This window comes from Entelurus aequoreus, linkage group LG05 (genome assembly GCF_033978785.1).
Source record: "Entelurus aequoreus isolate RoL-2023_Sb linkage group LG05, RoL_Eaeq_v1.1, whole genome shotgun sequence".
NCBI classification, from domain to species: Eukaryota; Metazoa; Chordata; class Actinopteri; order Syngnathiformes; family Syngnathidae; genus Entelurus; species Entelurus aequoreus.
Window position 1 is genome coordinate 45,935,115 of NC_084735.1, and position 14,177 is coordinate 45,949,291.

Here is a 14,177-nt window from a genome sequence, read left to right on the forward strand (position 1 = left end):
AATAATACTTCATTGACATTTCGTGATTGGAATATTAAGGTGTTCGTGATATTGTTATTATAATCGCTATCACAGATGAGGTATTTATAGCGGCGCCGTAAACACAGAAACCTAACTGGTTTGTGTGGCTATGTTGACATCATCGGCTGGTGAGCTTCTTTCTCGCATCGGTGCTCGTGAAAGTTTATTCTAGATCATAGATAATGCCTCTCACTTTGATAGTAGAAGAATGAGGACATAATCCGACAAGGTGGTCAACTTTGGCATCCAATTTAGATCCGGATATGGTGAGAAAAACAAAACAGGACACTTAGTTCCACCCCCTTTTTTTGCAAGGATTATGAGTCATTCTACATCTAAACAGGATTACATGAACATCCTAACAGTCAGCATCCTTCTGACAGCAGACATTGTACAGTAATCAATGTTTTATTATGTTTGTTGGCTTTCATGAAGTCTGCAGTGAGGAGTAATCAGGGATGTTGTGATGCGTTTTTGAAGTTAATGCGCTGCCGTATGCTTAAAATTATCAAAATACGTAAATATTATAAGTGGACTTTTGCTCGCATTTATTTACTAGTTAGAATGCATTAAAAAACTTGTGCTTGTCTTACATAGAAATTGTGAATTCTAAAAAAGTGCAGTTTCCCTTTAAAGTACCAGTGGAGTGGAAAAACAAGTTGCCTCTATATTGAAGCTATTATCATATTGTATGATTTATGAAACCAAAACCATTTCCAAAATTTGAAAAAAAATAGATATGATCAAAAGAGTATCAATCTCACAGAGATTCCTGCGCCATTTTGAGAGTTAATGAAGAAGCTAGTGATGTGATCCTTGACATAGCGTTGGGAACCACAGATACCTTCCCAATCAACAACAACGCTAATCAAGCAGACTTTGTGAGAGCCAACAACGATTACTTTGGGAAAAAGTATAAACCAGGACCTTATATTTTTGAGGCCGTACACGAAGAGAATGAGTACCGTATTTTTCGGATTATAAATCGCATTTTTCATAGTTTGGCCGTGGGTGCGACATATACACCGGAGCGATTTATGTGTGAAATTATTAACACATTACCGTAAAATATCAAATAATATTATTTATCTCATTCGCGTAAGAGACGAAGCAAATTGCAGCAATCGTCACACACAAGTCAGCAATCGTCACTCACACGTCAACCAATAAGAATTCGGCGGGGGAGGGTCATGGCAGAAGTGTATTGTGGGTCATGGGATGCTAACTGCTATATGCTACTGCCATAGCTATTAAAATGGATCACATCAACATTGGCGGTAACTTTTAAAAACTGAGAAGGACTGAACAAAAATGGCACCGAAAAGGAAATCATATTCTGCAGATTACAAGATGGACGTAGTGAAATATGCAGCAGAGAACGGCAATCGAGCAGCAGAAAGAAAGGACATACCAGGAGCGACAACGAGGAAGAAGATTTCATCGGATTTAGCGATCAGGAGTGACAGATTGTTTGGTAAACGTATAGCATGTTCTATATGTTATAGTTATTTGAATGTCTCTTACCATAATATGTTACGTTAACATACCAGGCACGTTCTCAGTTGGTTATTTATGCGTCATATAACGTACACTTATTCAGCTTGTTGTTCACTATTCTTTATTTATTTTAAATTGCCTTTCAAATGTCTATTCTTGGTGTTGCATTTTATCAAATAAATTTCCCCCAAAAATGCGACTTATACTCGAGTGCGACGTATATATGTTTTTTTCCTTCTTTATTATGCATTTTCGGCCGGTGCGACGTATACTCCGGAGCGACTTGTAGTCCGAAAAATACGGTAATACATTTTAAGAAGCCGAGTGCTAAACGGATGCAGCTTTATTGTAACACTACAGCATCTGAAGCATTGCTAGGCGTTAAACATACAAACTAAACATAATACATCATAATTAAACAAACACTTACTGTAAAATTTCCACTATTGCTGGGATGCCGACCGACGGGACGCTCACATAATTCCGTTTAGATGAAGATTCAATCGCAATCCTCATGAAGGGTTAAAAAAGTTGCTGCAACTACGTCTTTTTTGCCATCTCAGGGGATGTCAAAGTCCACCAGCCTCTAGGTCCATGGCCACATTTGTCTACTACCAGGTGAGAGATGCATGAATTATAATCTAGAATTTACTTTTAGCAAGTTTGAGAAGAAGCAGAAGCATCTGTAGGCTCAGTGTGTCAACAGTAGCAGCGTAAACTAGCATTAGCTCACTGCTATCAATGTGCCGCTAAAATAGGTAATCTGCGTTGGCGCTTATAATAACAAAACCACTCAAATGTGGTTAATATTCAGGTCTCGACTTGTAAATGGAGAATCGTTGGCAGTTTCTGGATGTTTTTTAGAGGATATAATGGGCTCAACAGAAGATCCTCGATCTGTTGACGCAATTGTTAGCTATTTCTTTATGATTTCGAATGCATAAAAAAGCCAAGCATGTGTTCTTGTCCAAGATACGTTTTGTGAATGATAGACAGAACATCTCTTTCCAATTTTTGTGTATTTTCAGTGTGACTGATCTGATATGAGAGTGCAGAAGCGTTACTACAATGACATAGAATCTACAGAAATTGCCGAAGATATTCGAAACAGTATATTCAAAATGGCAGACTGAATTTGTGGCATTTTGTGATGTTACGACTGTATTTTCACATACTTTACGGATTGTAAATGCTATTCGAAATGGTTTAATGGATACAATGAAACACAATTAAACATATAAAGTCAACTTGTTTTTCCACACTGCGGGTACTTTAAGCTTCAGACTTCATCTGTTTGTTTGATATCTGAACCGAGGATGTCGTTGTGGCTTGTGCAGCCCTTTGAGACACTTGTGATTTAGGGCTATATAAATAAACGATTGATTGATTGATTGATTGATTGATTGATTGATTGATTGATTGATTGTCATTGCTGCCACAAGTGGTGTAAAAGTGCATTTCAACTGAGTTCCACTGCGGCCTAAATGGCCCCCGGTCCTTGGCTTTCTGTAAATGTGGCTCCCAAAACAATCTAGTTGAATATTCCTATTCTAGAGTTGTAATTCAATAATAAAAAAAAGGATACAATATTGTTGCTCAATACAAGTTCTCTTTGTTAACTATCAATTCAGAATTTATGCAGTTTTGTATTTCAGTTCAAACTATCTTTAACACAATCAGGGTTACAGACGAGGCAAAGGCTTATCATAATGTGATGATCTGGTTAAGGGCAAACAACGTATGTGTGTTTGACGAAAGCGTGATAGTTACCTAAAGGACATTAGGAATGATGTGTGTGGGGAATGACAAAAAATGTCTACTTGTGGGATAAATATTCGACAGAAGTATCTTCATAGTAAAAAAAAATAGGCCTCTTTCTTGTTCAATCAATCAATCAATCAACAAATAATTTTTATAGCCCTTGATCACAACTTTCACAAGTGCCTCAAAGGACTGCACAAACCACAATGACATCACTGGTCTGAACCCACATTCTAGGTGACTGGCTGCAATGGAGGCCAAGTGGGTACAGTTATTGCAAATGTTTTATGATAATGTGAGAGTCCAGTTTATTGGGTTCAAGCAGAGGATTGTAGGAGGTCTCCATCCAGGTCATAGGAGTGGTCTCCACTGGGTCATGATTTAGCAACTACTCCATACTTGTATCTCTCCAGGGATTATCCTTGGCCTTCTGTTAACCTCTCCAGGAGAGGTGGGCAAAAAAGAGAAGCGGCTAGTCAACTGGTCTAAGAGTCTATTTAAAAGCTAGAGTATATAGAGGAGTTGTAAGGTGCTACTTAAAGGCTTCAACCGAGGTTGCATCTCTAACTGTTGCCGGTAGGGCATTCCAGAGTAGTGGAGCCTGAATAGAAAATGCTTTAGAGCCTGCAGACTTTTTTTGGGCTCTGGGAATCACTAATAAGCCGGTGTTCTTGGAACGCACATTTCTGGATGGAACGTAGGGTAAAATACAATCATCAAGGTGGTGCTAAACAATTTAACATTTTGTACGTAAGTAATACAACCTTAAAGTCGCTTCTTAAGTGTACTGGGTGCCAGTACAGTCGTAATATTATTGAACCTTCTAGACCTATTCAAAAGTCTAGCAGCTGCATTTTGTACCAACTGTAATCTTTTGTTGCTGGACATGTTACAGTAATTGAGACGAGCTAAAACAAACGCATGTATAATGATTGTCACTGATGGACAAAATCGGATGGATTTTAGCAATATTACGGAGAGGAAAGAAGGCTGTTTCAGTAACACGCTTAATGTGCAGTTCAAACAAGAGACTTGGGTTGGAAATACTTTTGAGATTCTTCACTGAGTCCTTGTCCGATAGTTTTTCCAATTTCAAAGTGGTATCCTAAAACAAGTGCCTGTGTCTAGCAGGACCGATAACCAACATTTTTGTTATTATAGCATTAAGATGCAGGAATATCATTATTATTATTATTATTAACAATCTTGTGTGTTGGTCAGCTTTGGGGGCATGTAAAGTTGGATGTCATCACCATAACAGTGAAAACCGACACCGTATCTGCGTATGATGTGGCCTAGCGGCAGCATATACATACTTCATAGAGCAGGGACAAGCACCGAACCCTGTGGAACTCTGCACGTTACCTCAACATACTCCGAGGTCACGTTATTATGGGATACACAGTGCATGCTTTTAGTGAGATAGGAGTTAAGCCTAGAAAAAGCTAAATTGCTGAACTCTCATCATGCATGACGTAAAGTCAGCAGATTATGTGAGTTATGATCTGATTTCATTACACCAAGAGCAAGCAGAAGTAAAAGTGGTAGAAATAAACAAACCATCGAGTTTCCCTTATTTAAGTGTACATTAAATGCATACATATAGCTTTTGTATACAGTATTCCTGTGCTTGGACTGCAACGTTGTTTAATTGAATATTTGAAATGTATGGGCTCTTGGGACAAATAGGAGCGGTCTTGGATTAACGTTGGTAAAATAACTCTGATATGGAACTCAAGCTTTGATTCATAAACTCGACTTTTTTTTCACTTTAGGTGGGGTCGAGGATTTGGACTCCTGGGCTCAATTTTTGGAAATGACAGTGCACTGAACCAACCAAACAGTGTCTATGGAATTGGCTTTTATGCTTTTCAACTCCTACTAGGTAAGTTAGCCTAATTCGAACATTCTGCTGATCAGTCCTTGCAGCCGTTGAATTGTGTTGGCTATATTTCATTCATTTGACTCGACAAACACTTGAAGCAAGTGGACATAATACTGTGGTGCCTTGACACCACAATCTTCCCCATTGAAATTAATTCAAATTCCAGCAATCCGTTCTGGGCCCCCCAATAACGCCAGAATTTTAACACGTAATATACTTTTTAATAAGAAAACACACTTCTAGATAGTGAATGTTGTATCAAAAATCATACGATAGAATGTACTACAAACAACTCCAGTAGTTTTAAGTTTAAAGTAATATTGTTGGAGCTGCAGCTATCCATTATTTTTGTAATCCAGTTATATATATCAATTCGTTAATTAAGTAATCTGATTAGAGCTGTAATAATGAATTGATTGAATCGATAAATTCGATTAGAAAAAAGCTTTAATTTATATTCTGTTGCTTGGATTAATTGTTTTTGTAACTAATAAAAATGCATGAACTCTAATGGAGTGCTTGAATCTTTAAATGCATGAACATAGTTTTCGCACTGCCGCTAGATTAGATCGGTGGTGTGCGGGGGTTGTGATCCGTTTTGCGAGAGTTTTTATTTTTATTTGATTTTAAATCACACATGTTAAAAGCAATGTGTCAATATTGATAGAAAAAATAATGAAGGTTATTACAAGCAGAATAATCTTTATTTAATCTATTTTCTCTCAAATTTGCTATAAAATGTTTTATTCAACTAATCGGATAAAATATAAGATACATTACTTGATTACTAAAATAATCGATAGCTGCAGCCCTAAATCAAATAAAATATACTTTATAGCCTCAATTCATATTTTAAAAGAAATAATTGAAATAGGCAGAATAGATCGACTCCCATTGTCTCCATTGTTAGCTGACTTTTGCTGGAGTTTATGAGTTAGGGTGCTTGAAAAAAACATGCGTGCTTGTTTCACATAATGATTGTGAATGATAGGCAAAATTCAAAAAAGTGCAGGTCCCCTTTTAGAGTCATATTTTCATTTTGGTGTTCGCGAGATACAAACAAGAAGATGATAAACATTTTTAAACGTTTTATTATTTATTTTTTTAATGATAAACTTCCAGTTTTTGTGATGTCACGCGAGTTCACTTTCTGTTATCATTATTTATTCCCGCATCGATATGATCACTTTGTGCGAAGAGAGAACAGCCTGTAGGTTCAATGTGCACAATTGAATAGCTTTGTTGCTTAGAAGGAATGCGTTCATGTAAGTTTAGTTTGGGGTATGTAGTTTCTTAATGGGGAAACATTTTATTTTCTCCTGTTTTTTCATGTTAGCATTTAAAATACACAACACTTTTGTTTTTGCTCCCATTTTTCATGAGTTGAACTCAAATATCTTAAACATTTACTATATATACAAAAGACCTATTCCTCTCAAATGTTGATCACAAATCTGTCTAAATCTGTGTTAGTGAGCATTTCTTCTTTACCAAGATAATCCATCCCATCTCACAGGTGTGGCATATCAAGATGCTGATTAAACAGCATGATTATTACAGGTGTGCATTAGGCTGCCCACAATAAAAGGACACTCTAAAATGTGCAGTTTTATCACGCAGTACAATGCCACAGATGTTGCAAGTTTTGAGGGAATGTGCAGTTGGCATGCTGACTACAGGAATGTCAACCAGAGCTGTTGCCCGTGAATTGAATGTTAATTTCTCCACCATAAGCCGTCTTCAAAGGCGTTTCATAGAATTTGGCAGTACATCCAACCAGCCTCACAACCGGGGTCTCTACCTGACAACAGTTTGTCGTCGTAACCGACTTGGTTGGGCAAATGCTCACATTCGATGGCCTCTCGCACGTTGGAGAGGTGTTCTCTTCACGGATGAATTGAGGTTTTCACTGTTCAGGGCAGATGGAGGACAACGTGTGCGGGAGAGCGGTTTGTTGATGTCAACGTTATGAATTGAGTGGCCCATGGTGGGGTTATGGTATGGGCAGGCATCAATCAATCAATCAATCAATCAATGTTTATTTATATAGCTCTAAATCACAAGTGTCTCAAAGGGCTGTACAAGCCACAACGACATCCTCGGTACAGAGCCCACATACGGGCAAGGAAAACTCACCCCAGTGGGACGTCAATGTGAATGACTATGAGAAACCTTGGAGAGGACCGCATATGTGGGTAACCCCCCCCTCTAGGGGAGACCGAAAGCAATGGATGTCGAGTGGGTCTGACATAATATTGTGAAAGTCCAACACATCAGCGAGAGTCCAGTCCATAGTGGGGCCAGCAGGAACCATCCCGAGTGGAGACGGGTCAGCAGCGATGAGATGTCCCCATCTGATGAACAGGCTAGCGGTCCACTCCGGGTTTGGAGCAGAGTAGAAAAGAAAAGAAAAGAAAAGAAACGGCAGATCAACTGGTCTAAACAGGGAGTCTATTTAAAGGCTAGAGTATACAAATGAGTTTTAAGATGAGACTTAAATGCTTCTACTGAGGTAGCATCTCTAACTTTTACCGGGAGGGCATTCCATAGTATTGGAGCCCGAATAGAAAACGCTCTATAGCCCGCAGACTTTTTTTTGGGCTCTGGGAATCACTAATAAGCCGGAGTTCTTTGAACGCAGATTTCTTGCCGGGACATATGGTACAATACAATCGGCAAGATAGGCAGGAGCTTGACCGTGTAGTATTTTATACGTAAGTAGTAAAACCTTAAAGTCGCATCTTAGGTGCACAGGAAGCCAGTGCAAGTGAGCCAGTATAGGCGTAATATGATCAAACTTTCTTGTTTTTGTCAAAAGTCTAGCAGCCGCATTTTGTACCATCTGTAATCTTTTAATGCTAGACATAGGGAGGCCCGAAAATAAAACGTTACAGTAATCGAGACGAGATGTAACGAACGCATGGATAATGATCTCAGCATCGCTTGTGGACAAAATGGGACGAATTTTTGCGATATTACGGAGATGAAAGAAGGCCGTTTTAGTAACACTCTTAATGTGCGACTCAAACGAGAGAGTTGGGTCGAAGATAATACCCAGATTCTTTACAGAGTCACCTTGTTTAATTGTTTGGTTGTCAAATGTTAAGGTGGTATTTTTAAATAGATGTCGGTGTTGAGCAGGACCGATAATCAGCATTTCCGTTTTCTTAGCGTTGAGTTGCAAAAAGTTAGCGGACATCCATTGTTTAATTTCATTAAGACACGCCTCCAGCTGACTACAATCCGGCGTGTTGGTCAGCTTTAGGGGCATGTAGAGTTGGGTGTCATCAGCATAACAGTGAAAGCTAACACCGTATTTGCGTATGATGTCACCTAGCGGCAGCATGTAAATACTAAAGAGTGCAGGGCCAAGAACCGAACCCTGGGGAACTCCGCACGTTACCTTAACATAGTCCGAGGTCACATTGTTATGGGAGACACACTGCATCCTGTCAGTAAGATAAGAGTTAAACCAAGACAAGGCTAAGTCTGTCATCCCAATACGCGTTTTGATACGCTCTAATAAAATATTATGATCAACAGTATCGAAAGCGGCACTAAGATCAAGAAGCAGCAACATAGATGAAGCATCAGAATCCATCGTTAGCAATAGATCATTAGTCATTTTTGCGAGGGCTGTCTCCGTAGAGTGATTTGCCCTGAAACCGGATTGAAAAGGTTCACAGAGATTGTTAGACGCTAAGTGTTCATTTAGCTGCTGTGCTACAATTTTTTCGAGGCATGTGTTATGGATGGCATTTTGAATGCACAGAGATACTGTGACAAGATCCTGGTGCCCATTGTTGTGCCATTCACCCGAGACCATCACCTCATGTTGCAGCATGACAATGCACAGCCCCATGTTGTAAGGATCTGTACACAATTCCTGGAAGCTGAAAACATCCCAGTTCTTGCATGGCCAGCATACTCATTGGACATGTCAACCATTGAGATGATGCTGTGGATCAGCATATACGACAGCATCTTCCAGTTCCTGCCAATATCCAGCAACTTTGCACAGCTATTGAGGAGGAGTGGACCAACATTACATAGGCCACAGTAAACAACCTGATCAACTGTGCGAAGGAGATGTGTTGCACTGCGCGGCAAAAGGTGGCACACCTGTAATATTCATGCCGTTTAAGCATCTTGATTTGTCACACCTGTGAGGTTGGAAGGAATATCTTGGTGAAGAAGAAATGCTCACCAACACAGATTTAGGATGATTTGTGAACAATATTTGAGAGGAATACCGTATTTTTTAAACTATAAATCGCTCCGGTGTATAAGTCGCACCGGACGAAAATGCACAATAAAGAAGGAAAAAAACATACATACGTCGCACTGGAGTATAAGTCGCATTTTTGGGGGAAATTTATTTGATAAAATCCAACACCAAGAATAGACATTTGAAAGGCAATTTAAAATAAATAAAGAATAGTGAACAACAGGCTGATTAAGTGTACACCATATGACGCACAAATAACCAACTGAGAACGTGCCTGGTATGTTAACGCAACACATCATGGCAAGAGTCATTCAAATAACTATAACATATAGAACATGCTATACGTTTACCAAACAATCTGTCACTCCTGATCGCTAAATCCGATGAAATCTTCTTCCTCGTTGTTGCTCCTGGTATGTCCTTTCTTTCTGCTGCTCGATTGCTGTTCTCTGCTGCATACATGTATTTCACTACGTCCAGCTTGTAATCTGCATTATATGATTTCCTTTTCGGTGCCATTTTTGTTCAGTCCATCTCAGTTTTTATAAGTTACCGCCAATGTTGATGTGATCCATTTTAATAGCTACGGCAGTAGCTAGGGTTGGGTATCGTTTGAATTCGAACGATTCCAATTCCGATTCCGATTCTTTGTTTCGATTCCGATTCCTGACGATTCTCGATTCCGATTCTTTTAAGAGGCAGGGTCAAAAAAAAGTTTAGGATATTTTAAATTAGCTAGCTAACCTACAGTCTTTCTGAATAAAATAGTCTGACATTCTCCATCAATTTTAGTTCTATTAACTTTTTATGAACTTTACTATAAATTCCTCACAGGGCTGTTTTCAACTAGAATATAAATATCAAATCTATGAACTTGAATATAAATATTATAAATTATGAATACATTTTCCCAGTGGTACACTTTCCTCAAGAGAGCTTTATTTTTGAAAACCTCATGAAAACACATTTACACACACAAGTGTATGATGCTGCAGGTACTTAAAAATGTTACCGTGCTCCCACTGATGGGCTAACCTGGTGCAGAAAAGCAAATAAACAATAAGAAACAACTTGCAAAACCCAGTCCAGATTAGCAGCAGGTACAGTATAAAATCAGAGACAGTTCTTGTTTAGGAAAATGACCATCCTCACGCATCCTGCCTTCTCAGGCAGGATGCGTGAGCGTTCTGGACAGATAGTGTCTCCTGCTGTGGAAAATACACGTTCGTTGGGTGTGGAAGAAGCTTGAACGCATAAAAAGGAGAAAGCGCGATCTGACAGCAAAGGATAAGTCTTTTGTTGGTTCCACCGGACCACCACCATGTAGCAAGGTCGTCAGACATAAGTATCGGTGGAACGTCCTGGTACATCTGCAGCTCTCTCTCCACTCGTTTCTTGATGGACATGGAGCTCTGTTATTTCGCGGTTATTTCATTTTTTTTTGTAAAGTAAAGCCACACTTTCGACCGCCGACGCCCGCTATCCATGCTTGAGCTTGACTGACTCGCTCGGCTATGCTAACACTTCCGGCGGTGGGCGCTTCTTCGTTGGTGCTCAGCGGCTTCTTCTTCCGGTTCGGCGGACATATATATATTTTTTTCTTTCCCGGTCGGCGGACTGGGTATCGAAAATAGGAATCGAAATTTAAACTTTTGAACGATACCGGGAGTATCGGAAAGTTAGTCCCGGTTCCAATCGATACTCGATACTCGATACCCAACCCTAGCAGTAGCATATAGCATATAGCAGTTAGCATCCCATGACCCACAATGCACTTCTGCCATGAACCTCCCCCGCCGAATTCGTATTGGTTGACGTGTGAGTGACGATTGCTGCCATTTGCTTCGTCTCTTACGCGAATGAGATAAATAATTTTGTTTGATATTTTACGGTAATGTGTTAATAATTTCACACATAAGTCGCTCCGGAGTATATGTTGCACCCACGGCCAAACTATGAAAAAAGCTGCGATTTATAATCCGAAAAATACAGTAGGTTTGTTGTGTATATTGTAAAAGTTTCAGATCTTTGAGTTGAACTCATGAAAAATGGGGGCAAGAACAAAATTGTTGTGTTCATATTTTTGTTCAGTATAGCTAGCAAGCTAGCACTAGCTTGCTTCTCCAGTAAACGAGCAGTGTCAACAGTGTGGTTAGCCATCACAGTTTTACGATAATTTCAATTCAAAATGCTAACCGTCGAGAGTTTACTGTGGTTTATCATTATACCGATTATCGTTACATCTCCACTTTACACCATACTTGATATCAGTTACTGTCGATACTTGTATTGATCAGCGTTTCTGTTTACATTCAAGAGCTCTAGCTTGCGATCAGCATATCCTGCTATGGTGTTTAATGATGCATGTTTAGCTATTCATTGTCCTGCAGTGATAATACTTGTAAGAAACGTAGTTTATTTTCCGCCATGAAGGTGAGGATTGCTGACTTAGGAGTTTCACACTGTGGAGGGACATTAGCTGTGAGATAGGTAATGAGGACTCGACAGTGCATCGAGGATGCGTTCGTTTGCTTGTCAAATTTGCAGGACAAAGCTACAATGTGTCAACATGCATTATTACGATATAACGATAGTATTCCAAACTCTATTGTCGGAAAATTTTAATCGTATATATCAGTGGTCCCCAACCTTTTTGTAGCTGGGGACCGGTCAACGCTTGAAAATTTGTCCCACGGACCGGGGGGGGGGGGATATTTTTTTTTCTTTTTTTTTTTTTCTTCATAAAGAAATACAATCATGTGTGCTTACGGACTGTATCCCTGCAGACTGTATTGATCTATATTGATATATAATGTATATATATATTGTGTTTTTTATGTTGATTTAATTTAAATTAAAAAAAAAAAAAATTTTTTATTTTTTTTTTAAATTAAATTTCTTGCGCGGCCCGGTACCAATCGGTCCGCGGCCCGGTACCAATCGGTCCGCGGACCGGTACCGGACCGCGGCCCGGTGGTTGGGGACCACTGGTATATATCACCCAACCCTAGCAAGAATATATTGTGAGCGAACATGCCATGCTTTTGACTTGATGGATTACTTTCAGTCTTTGTAATAATTTTAATTCAGTCCCCCCAACAACGTTCATGAAGAGCAGCAGAAAGGGTATTTAATGCAGAGCGAGTCAATCACAAGTTTTATAATAATCGTAATTAAATGAATAATAGTCTTTTAAGATATCAACACATTGTCATCAACAAAGCGTGGGTGTGCATGGTCAAGTGGAAAAAAAATCATCCCACAGAATCGCAATAATATTTCTGAGCAAGCAAATGGTTGCTCTCTTTTTTCCCCTGGTATACTGATACTGATGCTGACTCAGCCATGCTGGTTTGGCATGTTTATCTGGCCACCTGGCACTGAAACGGAACAAGAGGTCCTTTTAGCCACAGCAGATACCACTCATTGGACTCAGACAAGAGACAGACCATAGTTCACTGCTACTAGATCCCATGTTTACACCCCATGATAAAAGTACAAATACAGTTAATTTACTTGGACAACTAAAGTAATTGCTTTGATTGGGTTTATCTTCCAAAAAGTAAAAGTTGAAGAAGCTGTCCTGCGCCAGTTTAAATCCGTTTTAAATCAGCTCACCAAATATGACAGACATACCGTAATTTCCGGACTACAAGCCGCACCTGGCTATAAGCCGCACCAGCTAAATTTAGGGGAAAATACAGATTGCTCCATATATAAGCCGCACCCGACTATAAGCCGCAGGGTTTTGATGTGTAATTACCGTAGTATATAGGGGTTCCTGCTACCACGGAGGGGATTGTCGGGACAGAGATGACTGTTTGGGAACGCAAAGCGTCCCATTTATTAACAATAAATCTTTCAATCATTCAATCAAACTTTCACATCTTTGACATGGCGAACAGCATTCGTGCAGAGTACAAATAATACAATGGTGCAAAGTAATACAAAGTGCTCGCCTGTACGTTATCAAAATAACCAGCCTACCGGTATATGAAAAGTCAGTCTTTAATCATTGTGTCATCGTCTTCCTCCTGCGTACTAAAACCACTGAAATCCTCTTCGTCGGTGTCGGAGAAGAACAGGCCGTAAATAAGCCGCACCCTTGTATAAGCCGCAGGGACCAGAACGAGGGGAAAAAGTAGCGGCTTATAGTCCGGAAATTACGGTAAATATGACACTTGCATGCACAACATGATTAGTAGCACGGTGTAAGAGTGACATCACAGGGCTGACATTTTGGAATCCAAATTAAGATAGGGCAGATTGAGATGGTTTGTGTTGAAGAGGGAAAGTGTTAGTACAAAGATGTGTGTGGATAATGACAGCAGAAGGAAGATTTATGGATGTCGGGGAGGAGGGAACATATTATAGCAGGGAACAGTGAGACATATGGAGGCGCATGACTGGCTAGGGAAACCGCTGATGGGAGAAGCCAAAAGAGCAGTGGCGTGTATAGGGGGTGGCCTGTGCTACCCCTAGAATCCAATATGTCACCCCATGTGCCACCCCACTCAGAGGCGGAATGATTTGAAGCATACAAGCGTTGCGTAGTAAAACAGCGGCCGGTGTTTGGCCCGCACATGTGCTTTTAATCTAGTAATGTGAAGCCCGAGAGGGACAAGCGGTAAAAAATGGATGGATGGATGTTCGGCCGTACCATGTGACCGCTTCGGGACGCGGTTCAGATTTTGCAAAGAGATTCAACAACACATGCTCCATTTAAAATGTGGGCTTTTGAGAGTTATGGTCTGTTTGGAATCCGGATAGAGACAAAAAATATGT

General features: G+C 39.8%; 1 protein-coding gene across 2 annotated transcripts in view; it reads left to right on the top strand.

The window, feature by feature from the left end:
• Positions 1-14,177, top strand: part of vkorc1l1 (vitamin K epoxide reductase complex, subunit 1-like 1) — a 56,841-nt gene that overhangs the window by 17,825 nt on the left and 24,839 nt on the right. Inside the window, exons 2-3 of one of the 2 annotated variants that reach the window (XM_062048248.1) lie at positions 2,082-2,136; positions 5,055-5,164. In XM_062048248.1, coding sequence (XP_061904232.1) covers positions 2,082-2,136; positions 5,055-5,164 — 165 coding nt within the window. The remainder of the gene's footprint in view (positions 1-2,081; positions 2,137-5,054; positions 5,165-14,177) is intronic. The other variant, XM_062048247.1, reaches the window with a different exon arrangement.